The 19,505-nt window shown below is 36.0% G+C and overlaps 2 protein-coding genes across 3 annotated transcripts in view; one reads left to right on the top strand and one right to left on the bottom strand.

The window, feature by feature from the left end:
- The window catches only part of mcf2l2 (MCF.2 cell line derived transforming sequence-like 2), an 83,500-nt gene that overhangs the window by 31,098 nt on the left and 32,897 nt on the right, over positions 1-19,505 (top strand). For both annotated transcript variants that reach the window (XM_053634111.1, XM_053634110.1), the window contains exons 9-17: positions 2,985-3,099; positions 3,196-3,315; positions 5,680-5,871; positions 6,291-6,482; positions 8,644-8,821; positions 9,317-9,417; positions 9,555-9,643; positions 18,264-18,330; positions 18,811-18,926. In XM_053634111.1, the coding sequence (XP_053490086.1) occupies positions 2,985-3,099; positions 3,196-3,315; positions 5,680-5,871; positions 6,291-6,482; positions 8,644-8,821; positions 9,317-9,417; positions 9,555-9,643; positions 18,264-18,330; positions 18,811-18,926 (1,170 nt within the window). The remainder of the gene's footprint in view (positions 1-2,984; positions 3,100-3,195; positions 3,316-5,679; positions 5,872-6,290; positions 6,483-8,643; positions 8,822-9,316; positions 9,418-9,554; positions 9,644-18,263; positions 18,331-18,810; positions 18,927-19,505) is intronic.
- Positions 12,563-17,943, bottom strand: b3gnt5a (UDP-GlcNAc:betaGal beta-1,3-N-acetylglucosaminyltransferase 5a). The gene is made up of 2 exons (XM_053634113.1): positions 17,162-17,943; positions 12,563-14,186 (listed from the first exon to the last, which is right to left on the bottom strand). Exon 2 carries the CDS (start codon positions 13,925-13,927, stop codon positions 12,791-12,793), a length of 1,137 nt encoding a protein of 378 aa, XP_053490088.1. The 5' UTR covers positions 13,928-14,186; positions 17,162-17,943; the 3' UTR covers positions 12,563-12,790.

Below are 19,505 nucleotides of genomic sequence, written 5' to 3'. Positions count from 1 at the left end.
TGAGTTAGGAGTTTAAAAGGTTCTGGGAGTTTAAAAGGTAAACATTTATTCATTAAACCACTAAGGCTTTATTTATTTATATATACTTTGTAATTATATATATATATATATATATATATATATATATATATATATATATATATATATAAAATTACAAAGTATCTTTATATTAAAACACAAAGAACTATAAGAAACATTCATTTTGAGCAGTCAATAAGCATCAACTACATTACTGAAATTATTAGCATTTTATCATATAATCACTATCCTTTGCTATATCTACTTTTCTGTAACTATTTGTTTTAATGATAATTATGTTTTTCTAAAGGATTATATTAGCCCTGGCAATTGTCTTAGCCCTCATCGGGTCTCATCTGCTGGTCAGTTAATCATCAGCTTTAATGAGTAACTAATCTGCTGTCTGTACTATGAATAGCATTTTATAATTACATGACACAAGTAGGGCACTGAAATAATGTGCTTCAGACACACAGATTCTTAAATTAATCTTTATATTAAAAAATATGAGCTTTATATATATATATATATATATATATATATATATATATATATATTTTTTTTTTTTTTTAAAAAGAAGGAAACATTGGTCAATTTAGTAGAGATGCACCAATACTAAATTTCTCAGCCGATACCGATAACCGATTATTCAGAGTGATATCGGCCGATACCGATAACCCATACAGCTAGTTCTGCCTTTTATGCCTTCTTTTAAATTAATAATAATTAATTCCAAAATTCTGAAAGAAATGCAAATAAAAACTTTTTTCTCTCCATTTCAACAAGTTGTTTCACAGTAACTAGTCTCATAAACAGAAAACACATTACTCACATTAACACATGAACTAAATTCTGAAGGTTAAAGTAAGATTTCTTAAATTATTGAATGTTATTAATTCATATTAACGTTGACTGAATTCTAAAAACCCTCCTGTTATTCTCACATTCACTCTCCACAAACAAAAACATTTCTACTTCATCACTGAACATCAAACTGGTAATATATAATATCAACTTTTTTATATATTAACATTAACTGGATATGAAATATACTACTCTACAAATATATTTTTCTGTGCAATATATACTTTTTTGTCAACTCATGTTCATTTAATCTTTCAGTGGTGTACTGGTGCTTTAATTCAATGCGAGCAGCTCGGCAAAAAATACATTTAGACTCAACGCTGAAACTCCCGCTTCACTGCTGCAGCGTCCGGTGTAAAATTTTAGCAGTGCAGAGCTTATAGAGATTATAAACTGCGGTTTTGTCATCATTCCACACAAGAGATATCATTTTTACACACAGCACAAAATCGATGTGTTTTCCCGCCCTCTTTTGATTGACAAGATATAATCAGCCCTGATCATCGGATCTTTTTAAACTATCGGCTGATGGCCCATAGCGTGAAAAATTGCCTTTATCTACCGATACATCGGTGCATCTCTACAAATTAGTCTTATGACTAATATATATTTACTATATTGCTCTATTATTATACTAGCATATCATTAGGATAACTTGCTTTATCTAACTTGCTGTATTTATTTTTTAGCATTTGTTATTTACTAATCTAAATTATCATTCTAGTGCTGGCAAAAAAAAAAGTTAATGGTTAGTTAATCCTCAGCTTTAATGAGTGATTCAAGCACTTGTAAATGATAAATGTTGGATAATTATTCACTTCTGAAAGCTGGACACACACTGTAATAGTTTAGTTTTACTGTTTCTTCAAAAATGTACAAAATGAATTATATATATGTGACATTCAAAGAAAAAATGTGCTCAAACATATATATTTATATCTATTGTCTCGTGACATTGCACCAACTGCCTACTACAATGGCTGAAAGGATGTGGTTATTGAACATGAATAGAAGAGCATATAAGCACGTATATTTTCCTACGTGCATTATAAACTAGATCACACATGAAGGTGTAGTACCAGTATTTTCTCCATATGTTCAAAATTTCTGTAAAATGAACGCATGTTTTTAACCACAAAGAGTTCATCAGTTAGTTCTAGTCATTGTGTCACCAGGGCTGGAAAAATGACAGAAAAAAAACTGTACCTAAGTAAAAGTATTCTTAATACTCAATTGAAAGTATAGAGGCAAAAGTCTACTTGAGTGAAAGTCACTGTATCTATGCTTCAACATGCGCACATATTCATGACCACAAGTATAGATTTATCAATTTATAAAAAATGCAGTGATTGATGCAGTGATTTTTTTAAAGGAAGATTTTGTGTTTTTAAGGGGGAGGCAAAGGACATCATTCTCATTCTGTACGAATCACTTGTAAATCCAGCGAAACCTAGAAAAAAAATGGTTTTTCATCATGATATTTGAGATTTTTAACAAATACTTTGACTTCAAAAAAAAAAGTATGGTGTTTTTCTCTCAAATTTGCTTGATTAAAAGTATTCAATTTCAATAAAAATTTGGTAAACTGCAAATCTTTCTAGTACCTAAGTACATAACAAGGAACATATTATCAAGTATTTTTCACCCCTGTGTATTATACTATTCTATTTGGTGTCCATATCAGTAAAGGGTATGTCATATATATATATATATATATATATATATATATATATATACATATATATATATATATATATATATATATATATATATATATATATATATATATTATAATATATTATATATGACAGAGTTACAACCCCAATTCCCATGGGGTTGTATCTGTCATTATATATATATATATATATATATATATATATATATATATATATATATATATATATATATATATATATATATATAATCTGTCATATACAACCCCATGGGAATTGGGGTTGTAACTCTGTCATATATAATATATTATAATAGCAATAATAAAAGTAGCATGCCTTTAAAAGTAAGCCAAATAACAAAAGCTATGTAGTTTAAAACTAAAGTGATATACTATGTGTGTATGTGTTTCCTTGTTTTGATTATTTCAGGTTGTTAGCTCAGCTGGATGAGACTGAAAATGCGTTTGAACAGTTCTGGTCCAAACATCACTTGAAGTTAGAGCAGTGTTTGCAGTTAAGACATTTTGAGCAGGACTTTAGAGAGGTAGAGTAATCATAAACCACATCTCATACAGTATTCATTTTTACTAAGTGTGGGTGTGAAATCCTTCCAATGTATGTTTTGTGTGTGTGTGTAAAGGTGAAACTGTCTCTGGACAACCTGATGGAGAATTTGCTGACACTTTCAGACAGCGGAGACGGGGCTAGCCGCATTGAGCAGCTCCTAAAAGACCTGAGGAGCATGCAGGACAGAGCTCAGGTCCGACTCATCAGCTCCTCACAGCACTCACTTGCAGGGCAGACAAAAAATAGTGTAATAATTCAAAGATGGACAAGTGAAAAAACTGTATTAGTCTCATTCTTTGGTTGCCTGGAAACCTAAAAAAGTGGTTGCTAGCATAATGTTAGTTTGTTGCTAATGCTAGTTAGATTGTTAAGTGCTTTAATACAGACTAAGTGAACACGTCTTCAGTTATAATCTTCTAGCAAAGTTTCCAACTGTGAGATTCAGAAGCTTGTGCTGTAGTTATAACATCGATGGGCATCACATCACCATGAAGCGCATTACGTTTAAACATGCAACCCCGATTCCGAAAAAGTTGGGACAGTATGGAAAATGCTAATAAAAACAAAGAGGAGTGATTTGTCAGTGTACTTTGACTTGTATTTAAACAAACAAACAAACAAACAAACAAAAACGTATAAAGACAAGGTATTTGATGTTTTACCTGATCAACTGCATAGATTTTTGAAGGTAAACATTTATTTTGAAATTGATCCATGTAACACGTTCCAAAAAAATTGGGACGGGGCAATTTAGGACTAATAGCGATGTGAGAAGTTGAAATAAGAAGGTGATGTGAATAAATAATAGCCCAGACATGAAATCTGCTTGCTCAAATTCTAAGGGCTACATGTTTGATCACCCCTGTAATGTAAATGAAATAGCCACATTATCTTCCTCTATGTAAAAACACTTTTAAAACCCTTTTAAACACTTTTAAAATGTCAGTAATAATATTAAGGAGATCAGAATGAAGTGACAGAATGTATGCAACAAAAAAAGTCAGAAAAGCCTGTTACATATAGTAGGTAATTCATGTGTTATAAAGCAGTCCTTCCAGGATTTTGCGATCAGAGAAATGAACGCAAAATCAAAGAAACTCCGCAATATTCTCAGGAGCTTGCAATTTTTTAAAATTATCGCAGATTTTCACAGATTTGGGCCAAAACATGTCATGTGACATCATCACCAGTGTTAGGAGATGTTACAGTTACAAATTGCTGCATAAAAAAAGTAATCAGTAACATAATCCAAGCATCACAATATAAAAGTAATGTAATCTGATTACTTTTGGATTACTTCAAGATCACATATGTTAATAAAGTCTAGAGAAAAGCAATATGATCTGAAATACTTTTATTTAGAGCTTATTTTAGAGCTTAAAACATGTTCAATGTTTGGATTTGTTTTAAGAAAATAAATAAATGAATAGAAGATCAATGTTCCTGATGCAGGTTACATTACATTAAAAAAGTGACCATATTGTGGTTTTTCAAAAAGAGGACACCTTTTTTTGTGTCTTAATAGCGTTCAAAAGAATGTTACTATGAATGCAGATTTGAATACACTGAAAAAGACACACTGTTAGCACTATTAGCATCACATATATATGTGTGTGTGTGTGTATAAATATATATATATATATATATATATATATATATATATATATATATATATATATATATATATTCCTACATTCTTTTGAATGTCCATGGAATAAAATAAAATATCAGATACCATGAGTGTACCTTCTGCCATCATTAACACATTTGAATGAGCAATGAAACCATGAAATTAAAAATGACCTTATATGGCCATGGCCATTGTTTCAACTCAGGACAGCTGTCATTTGCTGCTATTGTCAAGCAACTGTTTGACGCGGTACACAACAGGGATTCACCTTCATGCATTCAGTGAGAGTAGGCTAATGGATGAGAGACAGGAATTTGTCCAGTAGTTGCTGCAAGCCTTTTATAATCGACTGCTTGTGAGAATTACGGAGAGGGGTTAAAGCAATGCAAAAATGCATACACATGATGCAGTGTTAGACCGACCGGATGCTTTTTTAAGGTCCAAAAAAGAAGACATGTCTGGGAAAAAGAGGACGTATGGTCACCCTAACAAAATCATTTCAGAAAACAATATGTGTTCATTTCTACCAAATTAACTTTGTGCAAAATTTATTTGCGTATGCAGCAGGAGGTTGCTCATGTGCGTCACCACAAGAGAGAACCAGGACTATAATCAAGCAGCTGTCTATATTGTGTTATGTCATTTACATGTGTTATGTGTATTCATTTCTTTGGTTTTAAATGAAAAAAAAATTTAATCCATGTAGTATTCCCATTTTTTACCAAATGTACCTGTAATCTGATTACTTTGTTTTTTGACATAACTGTAATCCGTTACAGTTACGTCAACAAAACAAAGTAATCAGATTGTGTTGACAGTTTCTAATAGTTCTGAGGCCATGCAGAAATTCCTGTACAGACTGATAAAGGGACAAATCTTTGAACCTTAATATCTTCTGACCTATAATATGTAATTGTGCACTGACAGGAATCTTTGGAGAAGGCACAGCTGCACGCACTGCACGGTGACCAGTTAATCCAGAGCAACCACTACGCGGTCGACTCCATCCGGCCCAAGTGTGTGGAGCTGCGGCGCATTTGTGATGACTTCAGCAATGAAGCCAAAAAAAAGAATGACTTCCTGTCCAAATCACTTGAGATCCATACATGGATAGAGAAGGTTGGTGGAACAATTAAAAAGAACCAGTAAGCCTTCATCAGTTTAATGCCTTCTGACCGTTGAGATTTGTAGGTGAGTGTAATGTAAACAAAACCTTTTATGAGATGGCCATTATATCTCCATATAACCCGTGGAACAAAGAATGATTTATGAAGGACATCTTGTAGCTCATCACTTGCATCTCATTTGTCAGCATGAAAGAGAAATGCTGTTCTGTCACACCTGCTCAATGGAATGAATTGTCAGTGTCACGTCAATGAGCAGATGAGAACGTCTCTGTTCATAACATGCTGAACCCAAAGAACACAAATTAATCATGTCATCTTGCACTTTTCATACAATTAAAGACATTATTATGGCTTCATTCTCCATCAATATGAAAATAGTAAGATTCCAGAGTGTTTTCTGTATGTGTGCAGGTGAGCCACTGGTGCGAGAATGGTGTGTACCTGCTGGCATCACAGGCTGTAGATAAGTGCCAGTCTCAGGAAGGGGCAGAAGCAGCTCTGCAAGACATTGAGAGGTACATGGAGACAGCTAAGGAGCAGCAGCTCAGCCAGCTCAAAGACCTCTACAACCAACATGAGATGGCTCTCTCTGATCTCATGAAGGTTTGTAGCTTTTGTTATTTCCTTGAATGGAGAATGTGTCACAAATGTCAAGTGAAGAGGTGCTATTTTTGTGTTGAGAATGTGTGATGGTGATTCATGTAGTGCAACACAACAGGGCCATAACAGATCTGCAGTCCCCTCCAAAATATTGAAACGCCAACGATAGTTCTTTCGTTTTTCGTTATACACTGAGACTGATGGATACGAGACGATAGATCAGAATTTCAGCTTTAAAAAAAAGAATAAACCGACATGAAGATCAGAGAGCTGTCCATACCACAAGATGCAAAACACTCATCAGCAGTAAGAATCGGAAAGCCAGATTGGAATTCACAAAGAAATATAGAGATGAGACACAAAAGTTAACCTCTAACAAAGTGAGATGAAAGACACATACAAGCCCCTCAATAAAGCTCAGTGGAGGTAGAGTCATGGTTAGGGCTTGCATCACTGCTTCTGGAACAGAAGTAATGATGAGTACATCATTACAAATGATGTAATGATGAATTACATCTTTTATGGATGATGTAACTCATGATGGTAGCAGCAGAATGAATTCAGAACTTTACAGAAATATTCTGTCTACCAATTTACAGAGAAATCTAACTGGAAGGAATTTTATCATGTAACAAGATAATGACCAAATGCACACTGCCAACACAGAAAGTGTTGGAAATGGAAGTTTTTCGACTGGCCAAGTCAGTCACCAGACCTTAACCCAATTGAGCCTTCATTTCATATCTTGAAGAAGAGACTGAAGGGAAAAACCCCAGAAACAAACAGCAACTGAAAGAAGCTGCAGTACAAACTTGGAAATGAAAGCTTTCATCTCATATTCATCTTTTGATCTCAAACCCTAATGCCTTCAGTCTTTAGCAGACAGAAAAAAAAGGAATTGGCCTTGCCATTACAATACTTTTTGAGGAGACTGTAATTTGCCCTAAAATTGCGTTAATATCAGACCTATCACATTCAAAATGGTATTATCTTGACTTCAAGCAAAGGCTTTAAAGGCTTCTTAAAATCCTGTAAAAAATAGCTTTTAAGCATATACTAATAGTACCCCACTTAAAGGTAAATAAGCTACTATAATTAAACTACCTAATCGTTTTATGTATACAATAATATTAAACATGAGTCCGATTTCGCACACAAACATCATGTAATTAACAGGATGTCTAACAAAATGAATTGTCACACCATGTTATAATAGCGATGAGAAAATGAACACCATGTCCTTGAGTAGAGCCCACAAAAATCCCTAAGAAGACACAGTGCAATATGTGTTGTGAAAAGCTGAAGTGGAAAGTGAAGTGGCGCCAATGATGAACCAACAGACAGGTCTGTTGAATGAAGCTTGAAAAAGGCTAAAGAGGATATGCAAATTTAGTAACAATGGTCATGAGTCTTAGAACAGGTGAATAGGTGGAGTGCATTAATACGATTGCTATAGTAGCATTCGATTAGTATTTGGCTTTATTGAAAATATGACTCTGTACAGTATAAGCTACTTCTTCTAAAAGTGTGCCATTCAATTTTGTTCCATTTTTTCCTTTGCTCAACTTCAACTTCTACAACTGATTTGTTCTAAATGCTTGTGCTATGACAAGGGATGCCAAATCTGTACAACAAAAGACTTACCTAGTTTGGAAAGGGGACAAAATCATGCTTCTGTTAATTGCATGAAGTTTACTTAATAGAGTCTTTTGTATGATTCACCCTCAAATGCATGTGGCTTTGAGTGTTAATGCATATGATGCTTAAATGACTTGCTTCGGCTCATACTCCAGTTTTTTTTACATAACATGAAAAGTTATTTGTACAGAATGCAGCCTAAATAAACCTGGTTGTTTTATTCTTTTTAAATTGGTGCAAAACAGTTTTGCAGTAGAGAATGATGTAAGATTTATTAGCTAGATTATTATTACATAAGTTTGCATAAAATGATAAATGAAATTGAAATGAGGTAGGTCATGATTTTACTGAAAACAAGCATAATGCATGCTGTACTAAAAAATAAAGAATTGAGATGCATTAGGAATTGATTTATAATCCCATTACTGGCCCAAACATTTTGCAAACGTGACCTGAGGGCTCCCTTCAGAAAGAATGTTTTTTTTCCTCACATTTAATAAAGTCTGTTTTACAACTTCCCCTGCAGATCCATGTGCAGAATGCACTGAAAAGGCTGGAAGAGGTGCATGAGATGTTTGAGAAGAGACACATCAGTCTAAAGAGGCTGTCAGCCAAGCAAACCAGGCCCGTGCAGCCTGTGGCTCCACGTCCTGAATCTTCTCCTAAGCGCCCTTCACCTAAAAGCGTGCGACCAACAGGCTCTGGTAAACAAGTACAGGAAGTCTCAATTAAAACTTTCATCTATTCAATCACTGTGGCAATTATACCACAAACAGGAAGACTAGTGTCTGAGATGCACATGAAGTTTTAAGTGAAACTGTGTCAAACTTTCGTGTCTTTTTTCTAATACAAAACTTCCGCTGCTTTTATATATATATATATATATATATATATATATATATATATATATATATATAACCACTACACCTGCTTCACTTATAAAGCAGTTGGTTTATTTCCCCAGTACTTTGTTCATATAGTTTTTATTTCTCATTCAGGGATACGGTGGATCCTGGCCACACTGGGTATTAAATTCAATTGCAGGAAATGCACACTCATTTACAACTTGGGCGAATTTTGTATGTGTTTTTGAAGCAGAGACCCTGGAGCTCTGAGGCAGTTGTACTACAGGGGATTATGTTCTGTATTTCTTCATATTCAATATTTTATTGTCTAATAAGCACTATGTTTCTGTCTAGCACCAAACCGAAGAGGTCCAGAGAATAGTTCCACCAAGCACAACACTGATACTGAGCTAGCAAGGAAGAAAAACATTCGCAAGACTAAAGGAGGCATCAAGGTACGTCACACACCCTTTCCATCAGGCTTGGTTTTATTTGAATGTAGTCAAATGATTGTATGACCTGGTCTAATGCTTCTCCTCACGTGTCCCTGTTTATTCAATGTAAGAAAATTTTGCTTGTGTCCTGTTTTAAGATTGAAGTTATGCATGAGGAGAGTCAAGGAGGTTTGAGCCATGTTCTCATGAGCAGCGAGACGGAGGAGAGCCTGTCGAGCAGGCGGCGGTAAGCAATGGCGCCTCACCCTATGTCTTATGTAACCAGGAGGAATTCCTATCATTTGTGGCATTTTGATACAGAATTCACTTTCTACAGTGCACAATATAATTAAAAGATTGAAGGAATCCGGTCCAATCTCAGAAAACCACTTCTGAATGCGCATGATCTCCGATCCCTCAGACGTCACTGTCTTAAAAACCGTCATGATTCTGTAATGGACATCCTGACATGGGCTCGGGAATACTTTGGTAAACCTATGTTAGTCAACACCATTCGCCGTTGCATCCACAGATGCAAGTTAAGGCTTTACTATGCAAAGCAGAAGCCACACATCAACACTGTCCAGAAGCAGTGCTGACTTTTCTGGGCTCGGTCTCATCTGAGATGGAGAGTAGCACAGTGGAATCGTGTTTTGTGGTCTGACGAGTCAACATTTCAAATAGTTTTTGGAGAAAACAGCCGTCGTGTTCTCCGGGCCAAAGAGGAAAAGTACCATCCAAGCTGTTATCAGCGTCAGGTCCAAAAGCCAGCGTCTGTCATGGTATGGGGGTGTGTCAGTGCCCATGGCATGGGTAACTTGCACATCTGTGAGGACACCAATAATACAGAAAGATATGTACACATTTTGTAGCAACATATGCTGCAATCCAGAGCAGGGAAACACTAAACTACATTCTGCCCAGATTACAAGCGTGTGGTTGTGTAAGCAGAGAGTGCGGGTGCTAGCATGGCCTGCCTGCAGTACTGATATGTCTCCATTTGAGAATGTGAGAATGAAGCACAAAATAAGGCAACAAAGGCCCCGTACAGTTGCGCAGCTGAAGAAATGCATAATGGATGAATGGGGAAAATTCCGCTTGCTAAACTTAACCAAATGGTGTCTTCACTCAGCGCCCAAACACTTAATAAGTGTTATTAAAAGGTGATGAGAAAAGGTGATGTTACACAGTGGTAAACACTCAACTCTCCCAACTTTTTTGGAGTGTGTTGCAGTCATCAGATTTGAAATGAGTGTATATTTTCAGAAAACAAATTCAATTCACATTAAATAATGTGTTAAAAATGTGTTTTCAATATAGTACATGGTGAATTTCCAAATGACTTTTTTTTTTTTTTTTTTTTTTGCATTTTCCATACTGTCCCAACTTTTTCCAGAATTGAGGTTGTATGTCAGCAGAGGGAAAATACTAGGGAAAACGTTTTGTGTATATTTAAATGTATTAATGTCTGCCCTAGAAATCTGTCAGTACAAAGTGATGATTTGTGTTACGTTTATATTTAGTTTTTCTTTAATAATCACTGGTGAAGTCAGGGGGTTGCTTGGGATTATTTTGGTCTGGCTGTTAGTTTAACCCCAAGATATATTATTAGTACATTGTAATACACTAGATTGGTAAGCAGCGGAAAAATAGCAGTGGATTTAAATTAGAGCCCATCCTTATTTACTTTTTTTTTTTTTTTTTTTAATACTTAAACAGTGATCTTAAGTCCCTCTGTGTCAAGCTCCCAAAAAAAGTCTGGGGTAGAAAAAGAATACAAATTCATAAAACTTCTACTACTGTTCATATGGAATTATTTAGGGAGATTGATGTGGTCTGTGAGAACTGTCTTTGTAAATACCAGTGACAGGAAGTGTTCCGAAACCTGGCCTGCCTTTGGGAAAAAAAAAAATCAGAGGAAAGGTTTGGAGATAGGGCTGCACAATTAATCGGATATCAATCGCGATTACGATTTTGACTGCCCACGATTAAATGAACATGATCGACTGTGATATTGACGTTTAAAGCTCGTCCTCCGCTCATAGAAAACTCTGCTGTTTTCTCCACTCAAATCAAGTGTTTCATACACTTACAGCCAATCACATAGCGCGGCGCAGGGATGACGTCATTTTGTAGAGCCAAACCCCGGAAATGGATTTAGCATTTTAGCGCTCGAGCTGCCAGTTTTGCTGCGAGCTCCAGCGCTTTGCGCGATGCTAAATGGCACTACAGAGGTTGTCGGACATTAAACTTCATCACGCCGAATGGGAAAAAACTTAGATAAACTCAGGGCTCTACAGTGCAACCATTTCAGTCACATTTACTGCTGAAGTACTTTGTGCGACTGTGACTAAAAACTACAGGAAGTCCAAAATGCATCTACATTGTGCAACAGTTACTTTCACACTGCTTTTCATCTCCTCAGTCAACCGAACAAGTGTGGAAAGACTGCAGAGAATCCATTATGATGACGAGTAACACTGAACATCATCTGCTTCTCTCAACTTCCCGATCTCAGGACCGCCATCTTTTATTGATCACGCACTATGTTCCTAAATTCTGTCATAATTGACAAGCTCAAGTTTTCTCATGCCTACTTGTGTATTATCTTGTGGCACATTAACGCTAACATCTCTTAAAAAAACCCACTAAACTTCAACTGTGCTCCTAAATTTTTGTAATCTCCTAAAAGAAATTGTCTTGCATCTCTCCTCCTGCAAACACTGTTATTGCCTTTTCTGCATTCGCCTGAATTGTTTTCATTTAGTTGCATATTGTTATATTTGATGCATATTTTCATTTGGTTGATGGCATTTTTACTTATCCTATATTTTGGGTACAATTTTATTTATATTTTGTTTCTACGAGTTGACGGACTTTAGGGATCAGTCTAATTTGATGCAAAGATTTGTACATTAGCAGGAATGTAGCACAACATGGAGATGAAAGCAGCGGTCTGTTTATTTAAATGTGAAAGTGCAATAAAAATATGTTGTCCCTAAAATCAATGAATAATCGTGATAAATAATCGAGATCTCAATATAGATCAAAATAATCTGGATTATCATTTTGGCCATAATTGTGCAGCCCTATTTGGAGATGTGTAGTTTAGCAAGAAATGCCATGTAATGACAGAGACAGAACACAGACAAATAAAAAGAATGTGTGTGATTAGTCTGTTTAATTAAAAAAAGCAATCCTAGTCCAAATAAAAACAAGCACACAGCTCCTCAATTAGTTACACAGCTCTTTCACATGTTTACAAGTCCTAAAAAATAGGTAAACAAACACTTAAGTAAATGGCTTTGGTATTTTCATTATTACATGGAAAACAACTAATATTAAGATATACATAATATGAAATACTGATTCACAGAGAAAATCTCATAGTCCTTCATAAAAAGGCTGCTTTGCAGGAATATGTGTTTGTAAAGGAGGGCCAACAGAGCAGCCTGATTTTCACAGCTGTGCAGTATAGTTTCCCAAAGAAACCTGAAGAGATGCCATTTACCTTTGGGGAAGTTGCAACCTTCCAAAGATAGCCGACATCATCTGCGTGTCCATGAGAGGTGATCATCTTCTCATAAATGCATGGGTGATAGGGGGCTTTCCCCTCACCTGAGAAGTAAACATGTTCCTGGGGTGATACCCCAACGGTGATTGCGCAGATGCCCATAAAAACGTCATCGATGTGGAGAGAGGCGTTAAGGGACAAAGTAGCCTGGTAAATTTTGTCAGCTACGTCCCTGGACACTACATAGCCCGCTCCTGCAGTGTAGTCTGGGTAGGCGGACCATGGGTACATCTGGACGGGCACGTAATATTTGCTGTTCTTGCGTCGAATAGGAGGCGAACCACGGTGAACGTGTCCCACCCAGAGATCCACAACACCCTGAGCGCTGAGCTCCTGGAGAGAACGGACCAGGTTGGGTATGTGGACAAAGATGTCATCATCGGCAGACATTAAAAAGCGAGCGTGGGCACAGTTGGCATGCGCCCAGTGGAATTGCAGCAGGAGTTTCACAGTCAGGTTGTGGAAAGTGTCCAGAAAAGCCTGCTGGACCAAGTCTTTGTAGATCTGGTCCTCAGCCTGGAGCTGTTTCTGAATTGCATCATGTTTGTGTCCAGCTGGGTGGACACCCATAACAAACACCACCTTCACATTGACACCCAGCTCCCTCTTGATGTAAGTGTGGTTCCCCCATGTAGAGCGAATCGCTTGCCTTCTCAAAAAGTGCTCCGGGGAGGTTTTAACGAAGAGAAGAAGCAGCACATCCTTCTCTATACACGTGTCCTTGTGGTCTATGAGGTATGGAAAGCTATTGAAGCGGGAAGCCTCTTCATGGCTCACGCTCAAGGACTTGTTGATGAAGTTGTAGCTGTTGATCAGGTAGCGGTAGGAGAAGGACTTCATATGGCTCACGATGTGATTGTCCACTTGCTCCCAGTACAGCATTGTCAAGAGGACACAGCACATGAAAATTAGCTTTGGGAACTGAGATTTTTTGACCCTCCTGAAATTCATAATCATTCTGATACCTTAACTGCGCTTCTAAATCCTTACACGTTAAGACTCTTCGAGTTCCTGCTCTCAAATCGAACTTGTCTGAGTTCCATTATAGGTCATACAGGCATATTGCAGATGTGCAGGGAAAAGGCAAGTGTGACCTCATTGCCTTGTTCTTTCTTGACTCCCTCAACCAACAATAAGGTTAGTTCACATCTGTCTTTTGTGCCTCAGCATTGTCACCTAGTTTGTTGGCATAGCTCTGCAACCAAGGACCAGCAGTCTGTGAAGAGAGCAAATGTCATTTCCTTACCATTTTGAACTTACAGTAATCATGACCTTAACCAGGATGAAGATGAAAGCTGAATAGGGATGCACCGAATGTTTGGCAACCGAAATTATTCGGCCGAAAATAGCAAAAAAAGCAATGAAAAGGCGAATAAATTTGACCGAACAATGACGTATTTGATGACGCGACCAAATAGCCTAGCAACCAGAGTGAGACGCACGAACGTCACATCCTCCATTTCCGGCAGCGCGCTCGGAGAGATGAGGGGGCGCGCGCATGCACAAGTTTTTTGTTGTAGACTACAGAGTGTTACATTCTTTCAGCGGTCAGTTATAGGCCTAACATCGGCTATTCAAGGGGGGCTCAAAGATGCACACATAAAAATATTTTTATTTTACTAATTTATTTATTTAAAGTTATATTGTGCCTTGCCTGCTGGAATGAAAAAAAATGTCCAGTGTTAAATAAATATTTTGAAATTGTAGTTTTTGTAATTGATTTTTTTCTTTGAAAAGCAAGACAAAATAGTAAAAAGCACATTTTGACTATTTAATTTATGCAGTGGTGAAAAAAATTGCAAAATAAATGGAAAAAATGCGAAAAAACGTGTTCAGTATTCGCCAAGTTTTTCATTATATTCGGCTTCGGCCAAGAATTTTCATTTCGGTGCATCCCTAAAGATGAATGATCAATAAACTGACATATATCTGTAAAATTTAAATTCTTATACAAATGAGATGATTTTAAATGTGGATCTTCAGTAGTTTGAACTAAATCTGCATGCCTACAAATCTACATAAGGCTTGAAGATGTTTATGGTGAAGTATTCATGGCAGGTTTTTTGAGTTTTTCTTATTAACCAGACTCTGTCAGGAATTAATGGGTGTGGTGTTGTGGTCTTAGTTATTTTAATATGGATATTACCTGGTCAACAAAACTCTGGCAGGAACGCCTGTCAAAACAGGTTAATGTTTACCAAGTATTTCTGTGAGTTTCTCATTATGAGATCTGTGTGCCACCATTTGTAAACTAGAAGCGGAGCCTCATACAGGGCTCCTCACCAACATTTTTGATGCAGAAAGCCAGCCTGGTGCTATATAAAACAATAGGGGGCTTTAAAGAATAGAATGAATGAAAACATGTTAAAAGCTGTGTAAACATTTTGCGGACAAAAAAGATCATTAGAACAGCAAGTCTATGTAAAAGCGTGGCCTTTTAATAATAGAGGTGGGAATCATCTTTCAATAGGCCCCAAACAGACTGTTTGTTTAAATAGCTTTGAATTCTTTTTAGTTCGCTTTGACTTATTGTAATACGGCTCTACATGCACCTGTTCTCTGCCAGCAGTAGGACTTACAGGTTTAACTTTGAGATACGAAAGATACTGTTAGGGGAAACTGAGCAAACATATTATAAAATGGAAATAAAATGGAAATACATTATATCTCATTTGACTTGCCAAGAAACAGAAAATTATTCCTTTTTTTATTTTATTTTTTAGTTGTGTAAATAAAGTTTTAGAACTATAATCATAATGCAAAAATCTTTATTTCTGGGCTTGTCCAACAATTAGTAAAGAGTAGTAAAATAAGTACAAAGTACAGATCTACTAAGCATGCTGTGATATTAAAGCACCATGTGTGCACTTTAACAGCACCCATGTATACATGGTATATATTTAAAATAACCTGTAGAATCTAAAAACTAACCTCTAAAAAAAGGGGGAGGGAAATTACATTGCACAAGATTAGATCATAATCCTAAAATATTAAACTGAATGAATAAATCAAAATTAATACCAGGAAATGGTTATGTTCAATTATTTCTGTTATATAACACTTGCTGTTATGTAGTTACTGTGTAATAAAAAAGGTTTATAGATTAACATGTAGCTTGAATAGTTTAAAAATAGTATTAAGTAGGCGGGTTAACAAATTATAGTTGAAAAATAAATAAATTAAAGGCACGTTCAGGTAAATGCCTTTTTTGACAGCTTGTAAACAATTCTAAGACTCTCACTAATCCCCCACACACTCTTAACGGAAATTGATCTACATTTATATACGGTATTTTATATTTACACATTTTTAACATTAATAAGATTCTGACACTACAATGACTTGAAGTACAGTGAAGGGTCAGGGCATTATTTTTGTAATTTATAAAAGTAAGTAATGACACCTTGTGAGTTAAAGTATTACAGCACATCATGCCTAATACATTGTAGTGCTTAGAGCACTGCAACCTAAAACAACTATAATACACGAAAGATATACATTCTTATCTACAGTATAATGGCTTATGTATTTAACTGTATTGTAACATTGTAGAATATTAAACAAGACCACTGTATTATAAGCACTGGCAATGCTCCACTGCCAAGTGTTTCAGGGTTATATATATATATATATATATATATATATATATATATATATATATATATATATATATATATATATATATATATATATAGTATATTTTTTATTTTTATGTTATTTATTTATATTTTTTTGAGGGGGGGCATTTGGCACAATGAAATGAAAACGGTAGATTAAGTTTAAAGAGAATTTTAAAGACACAGCATTTGTAAACACTCTGACTCACAGTACAAACATTTCACTAGTGACATTAGGTTTTAGTCTTGGAATGTATTTCTCCTGAAGCTGAAAGGCTACTTAGAGGTAATAACCATGCTTTTTAGGTTTATTACTTGAAAATTTGCTGATCCCCGCCATGCCATCTATCTTATCTGACAACACTCAGGTAATACAGCATGCACTTTCCACATAAAAAGCCACTTCTGTGTCCTGCTTACAGTAGTTAAACATTCAGCTTGTTTTTATACCAGTGAGTTTCTCATCACTGAGCTAATACTCTCATTTAAACAGAAGCTGTTTGTGTCTGTGGTAGTGTGACTTATTCCCAAACCCCCCCCCCCACTTCACTCTTTATGCAGAAGTGTTACTTACCGATGCACAAGCCGTCATCCCTGTAGGAAAATCTGTCTCAGAGAGGAGCCTGACTCAGACGGCTGCTCAGTCCAAGTTAACATGTGACTGAAGCCTGAACCTGAGTTTTTTTTTCTATCTGGGTTGGACTAAAGAGGGAGGAGATTTAGACATGAGGCAGTCACACAACGCTGTGCCATGCCTGCTCAAGCGTCACAGAAACTTGGGCGACTTTGGAAATTGTGTAAGTCATGTATAGACAAGAGATGTGCAAAGATCAACACATTTGTATACAACTGCATATCAAACTTTTTTTTTTTACATAATGGAAGTTGGTTTATTGGCCAGTTTTATGCTTGGCAGTAAAGAATCATGAGACAGTATGAGACCTCACGCTAGAATAAAATTTTATTTGTGCTTAAATATGAATTGAAATTAAATTTAATTAAGAATGTGTTTATTCTTTAATTTGAAAAAGTTTAACTAATTACCCTGTCCAGAGTGTACCCCGCCTTGTGCCTGATGCTCCTTGGGATAGGCTCCAGGTTCCCCGTGACCCTGAAGGAAGGATAAGTGCTATAGAACATGGATGGATGGATGGATGGATGGAGTTTAACTAATTGTCATTTTATATACTTTTTAAAATGACACATTATGTATTTCGTTAATATTTGAATTTTGATACTGAATCTGTAAACAGACAATTAGAATTGCCTCCTGAGCTATGTATTCACGCAAAATAAAGCCTCACATGTCTGATGTTGAAAGTTTGAACAACTTTAGCAGGTTCATCAGGTTTATGTAGGCTTAGTGTAAGTGGAAAACTGAGCAGACACACGAGCTGCTCATAGCCTGAAGGGTCGAGGTAGAATCTTCTTTGTGAAACCTACAAAAATTTCGAGTTCCATTTTTTTTTAAAACTCACCACAGTGAAAATAAAAATTAGGTGTATATCTTCAGTGAGACCTGTGATATGAATTATAAAACAAGAAATTGTTTTGATCTGTGATGTCGACCTCATCAGCAAGCATTAATAGCTCTTTTTAGGTGTCGTGTGCATTATTCTGTCTCAGAAGATTATTTTCTTTTTGAGCACAGACACTCTTATTGTTTCTCCCCATAGACACATTATGAATGAGCTGATTGAGACGGAGAGACTCTATGTGGAGGAGCTCCAAAGCATAATTGAGGTATGTTGGTCTGTTTATTAATAAATATCTATGACTAAGTTTTGTGTTACTTCAGATGGAGGAATCGCCCTTGTGCTCTGATTATTTGGTATATTTGGTATACACATGGGATGGTCAAATGCAAACCATGTAAATAGATGTGCAGATCTTTACATAGCAAATGTCTAAGTCATTACTGTTGTTGTTGGCTTCACAGCTTCAATTTTATGTCTCTTGTCAGCTTATTCTCTAAAATAAATATCTCGAAAAGTTGTCTCCATATAGCACTGATACTGCTACAGATACCAACATGGGATTAACCTGAAATTGGCAAAGTTCAGTTGTATTTGAAAATACCTTTGTAGATTCAAGGAACTGGAGATAAACAAAACAAAATAAAAATCCTCAAGGCAGAGAAGGAGTGTCCTGTTATAGTTTAGAAGAATGAAGAAAAGTGATGCTTGCCACTTATTGCTTTACTGTGTATTTTTTTGCTATTAGGGTTACGCTGCAGCACTGGATAATTCAGAAATGACGCATCTAATACCACCTGTGCTGGAAAACAAGAAGGATGTGCTCTTTGGCAATCTTGATGACATCTACACTTTCCATAATAGGCAAGAAATTCTTTTGACACAATCACATGATCACATGAAGTTATCCTAGTACTACCCAAGCTCAGCTGAAGTTTCCTGCTGTGGCAACTGTCTCACTCACATGCTTACTACATTCCTATCATGAGTTAAATAACTGCATGCTCTACAACATACCAGTTGCGGTTATTTGTACACTTTTCACATAAACAGTTACAGTTTACTTCTCAGATTTCTGAGAAGACAGGTTGTGAAAAGCCCTCAAGCAAAATATCTGTAAGACTTGGTGGCAACAGGCACAGTTTCAGTGAGTACAGTAAGGTGTGTACTAAACGCAGAAGGTTGAATGTAAAGGTGATATTTGCTGCCTTCATTTGCAGTTCATTTATTTCATAATTGATTATGTGCACAATCTTCTACCAAGCGATCTTCACCTAAGAGCATGTGAACCAACAATCTTTCATCTCTATGCAGTGCATGCAGCCACCATATAGATGCAGTTAGATCACAAACAGGAACATATGGTTTTCACATGTGGAATTATGTTTAAAAAAACAACTGTCAAACTGTTGTCATATATATATACTTGCACTCGAAATTATT

Source organism: Ictalurus furcatus, chromosome 10 (assembly GCF_023375685.1).
Source record: "Ictalurus furcatus strain D&B chromosome 10, Billie_1.0, whole genome shotgun sequence".
Lineage (NCBI taxonomy): Eukaryota > Metazoa > Chordata > Actinopteri > Siluriformes > Ictaluridae > Ictalurus > Ictalurus furcatus.
This window is presented reverse-complemented; position numbering and strand designations above follow the sequence as displayed.

Bases quoted from the DNA above. Each gene is read 5' to 3' on its own strand.
- b3gnt5a (XM_053634113.1), bottom strand. From the start codon at position 13,927: ATGATTATGAATTTCAGGAGGGTCAAAAAATCTCAGTTCCCAAAGCTA.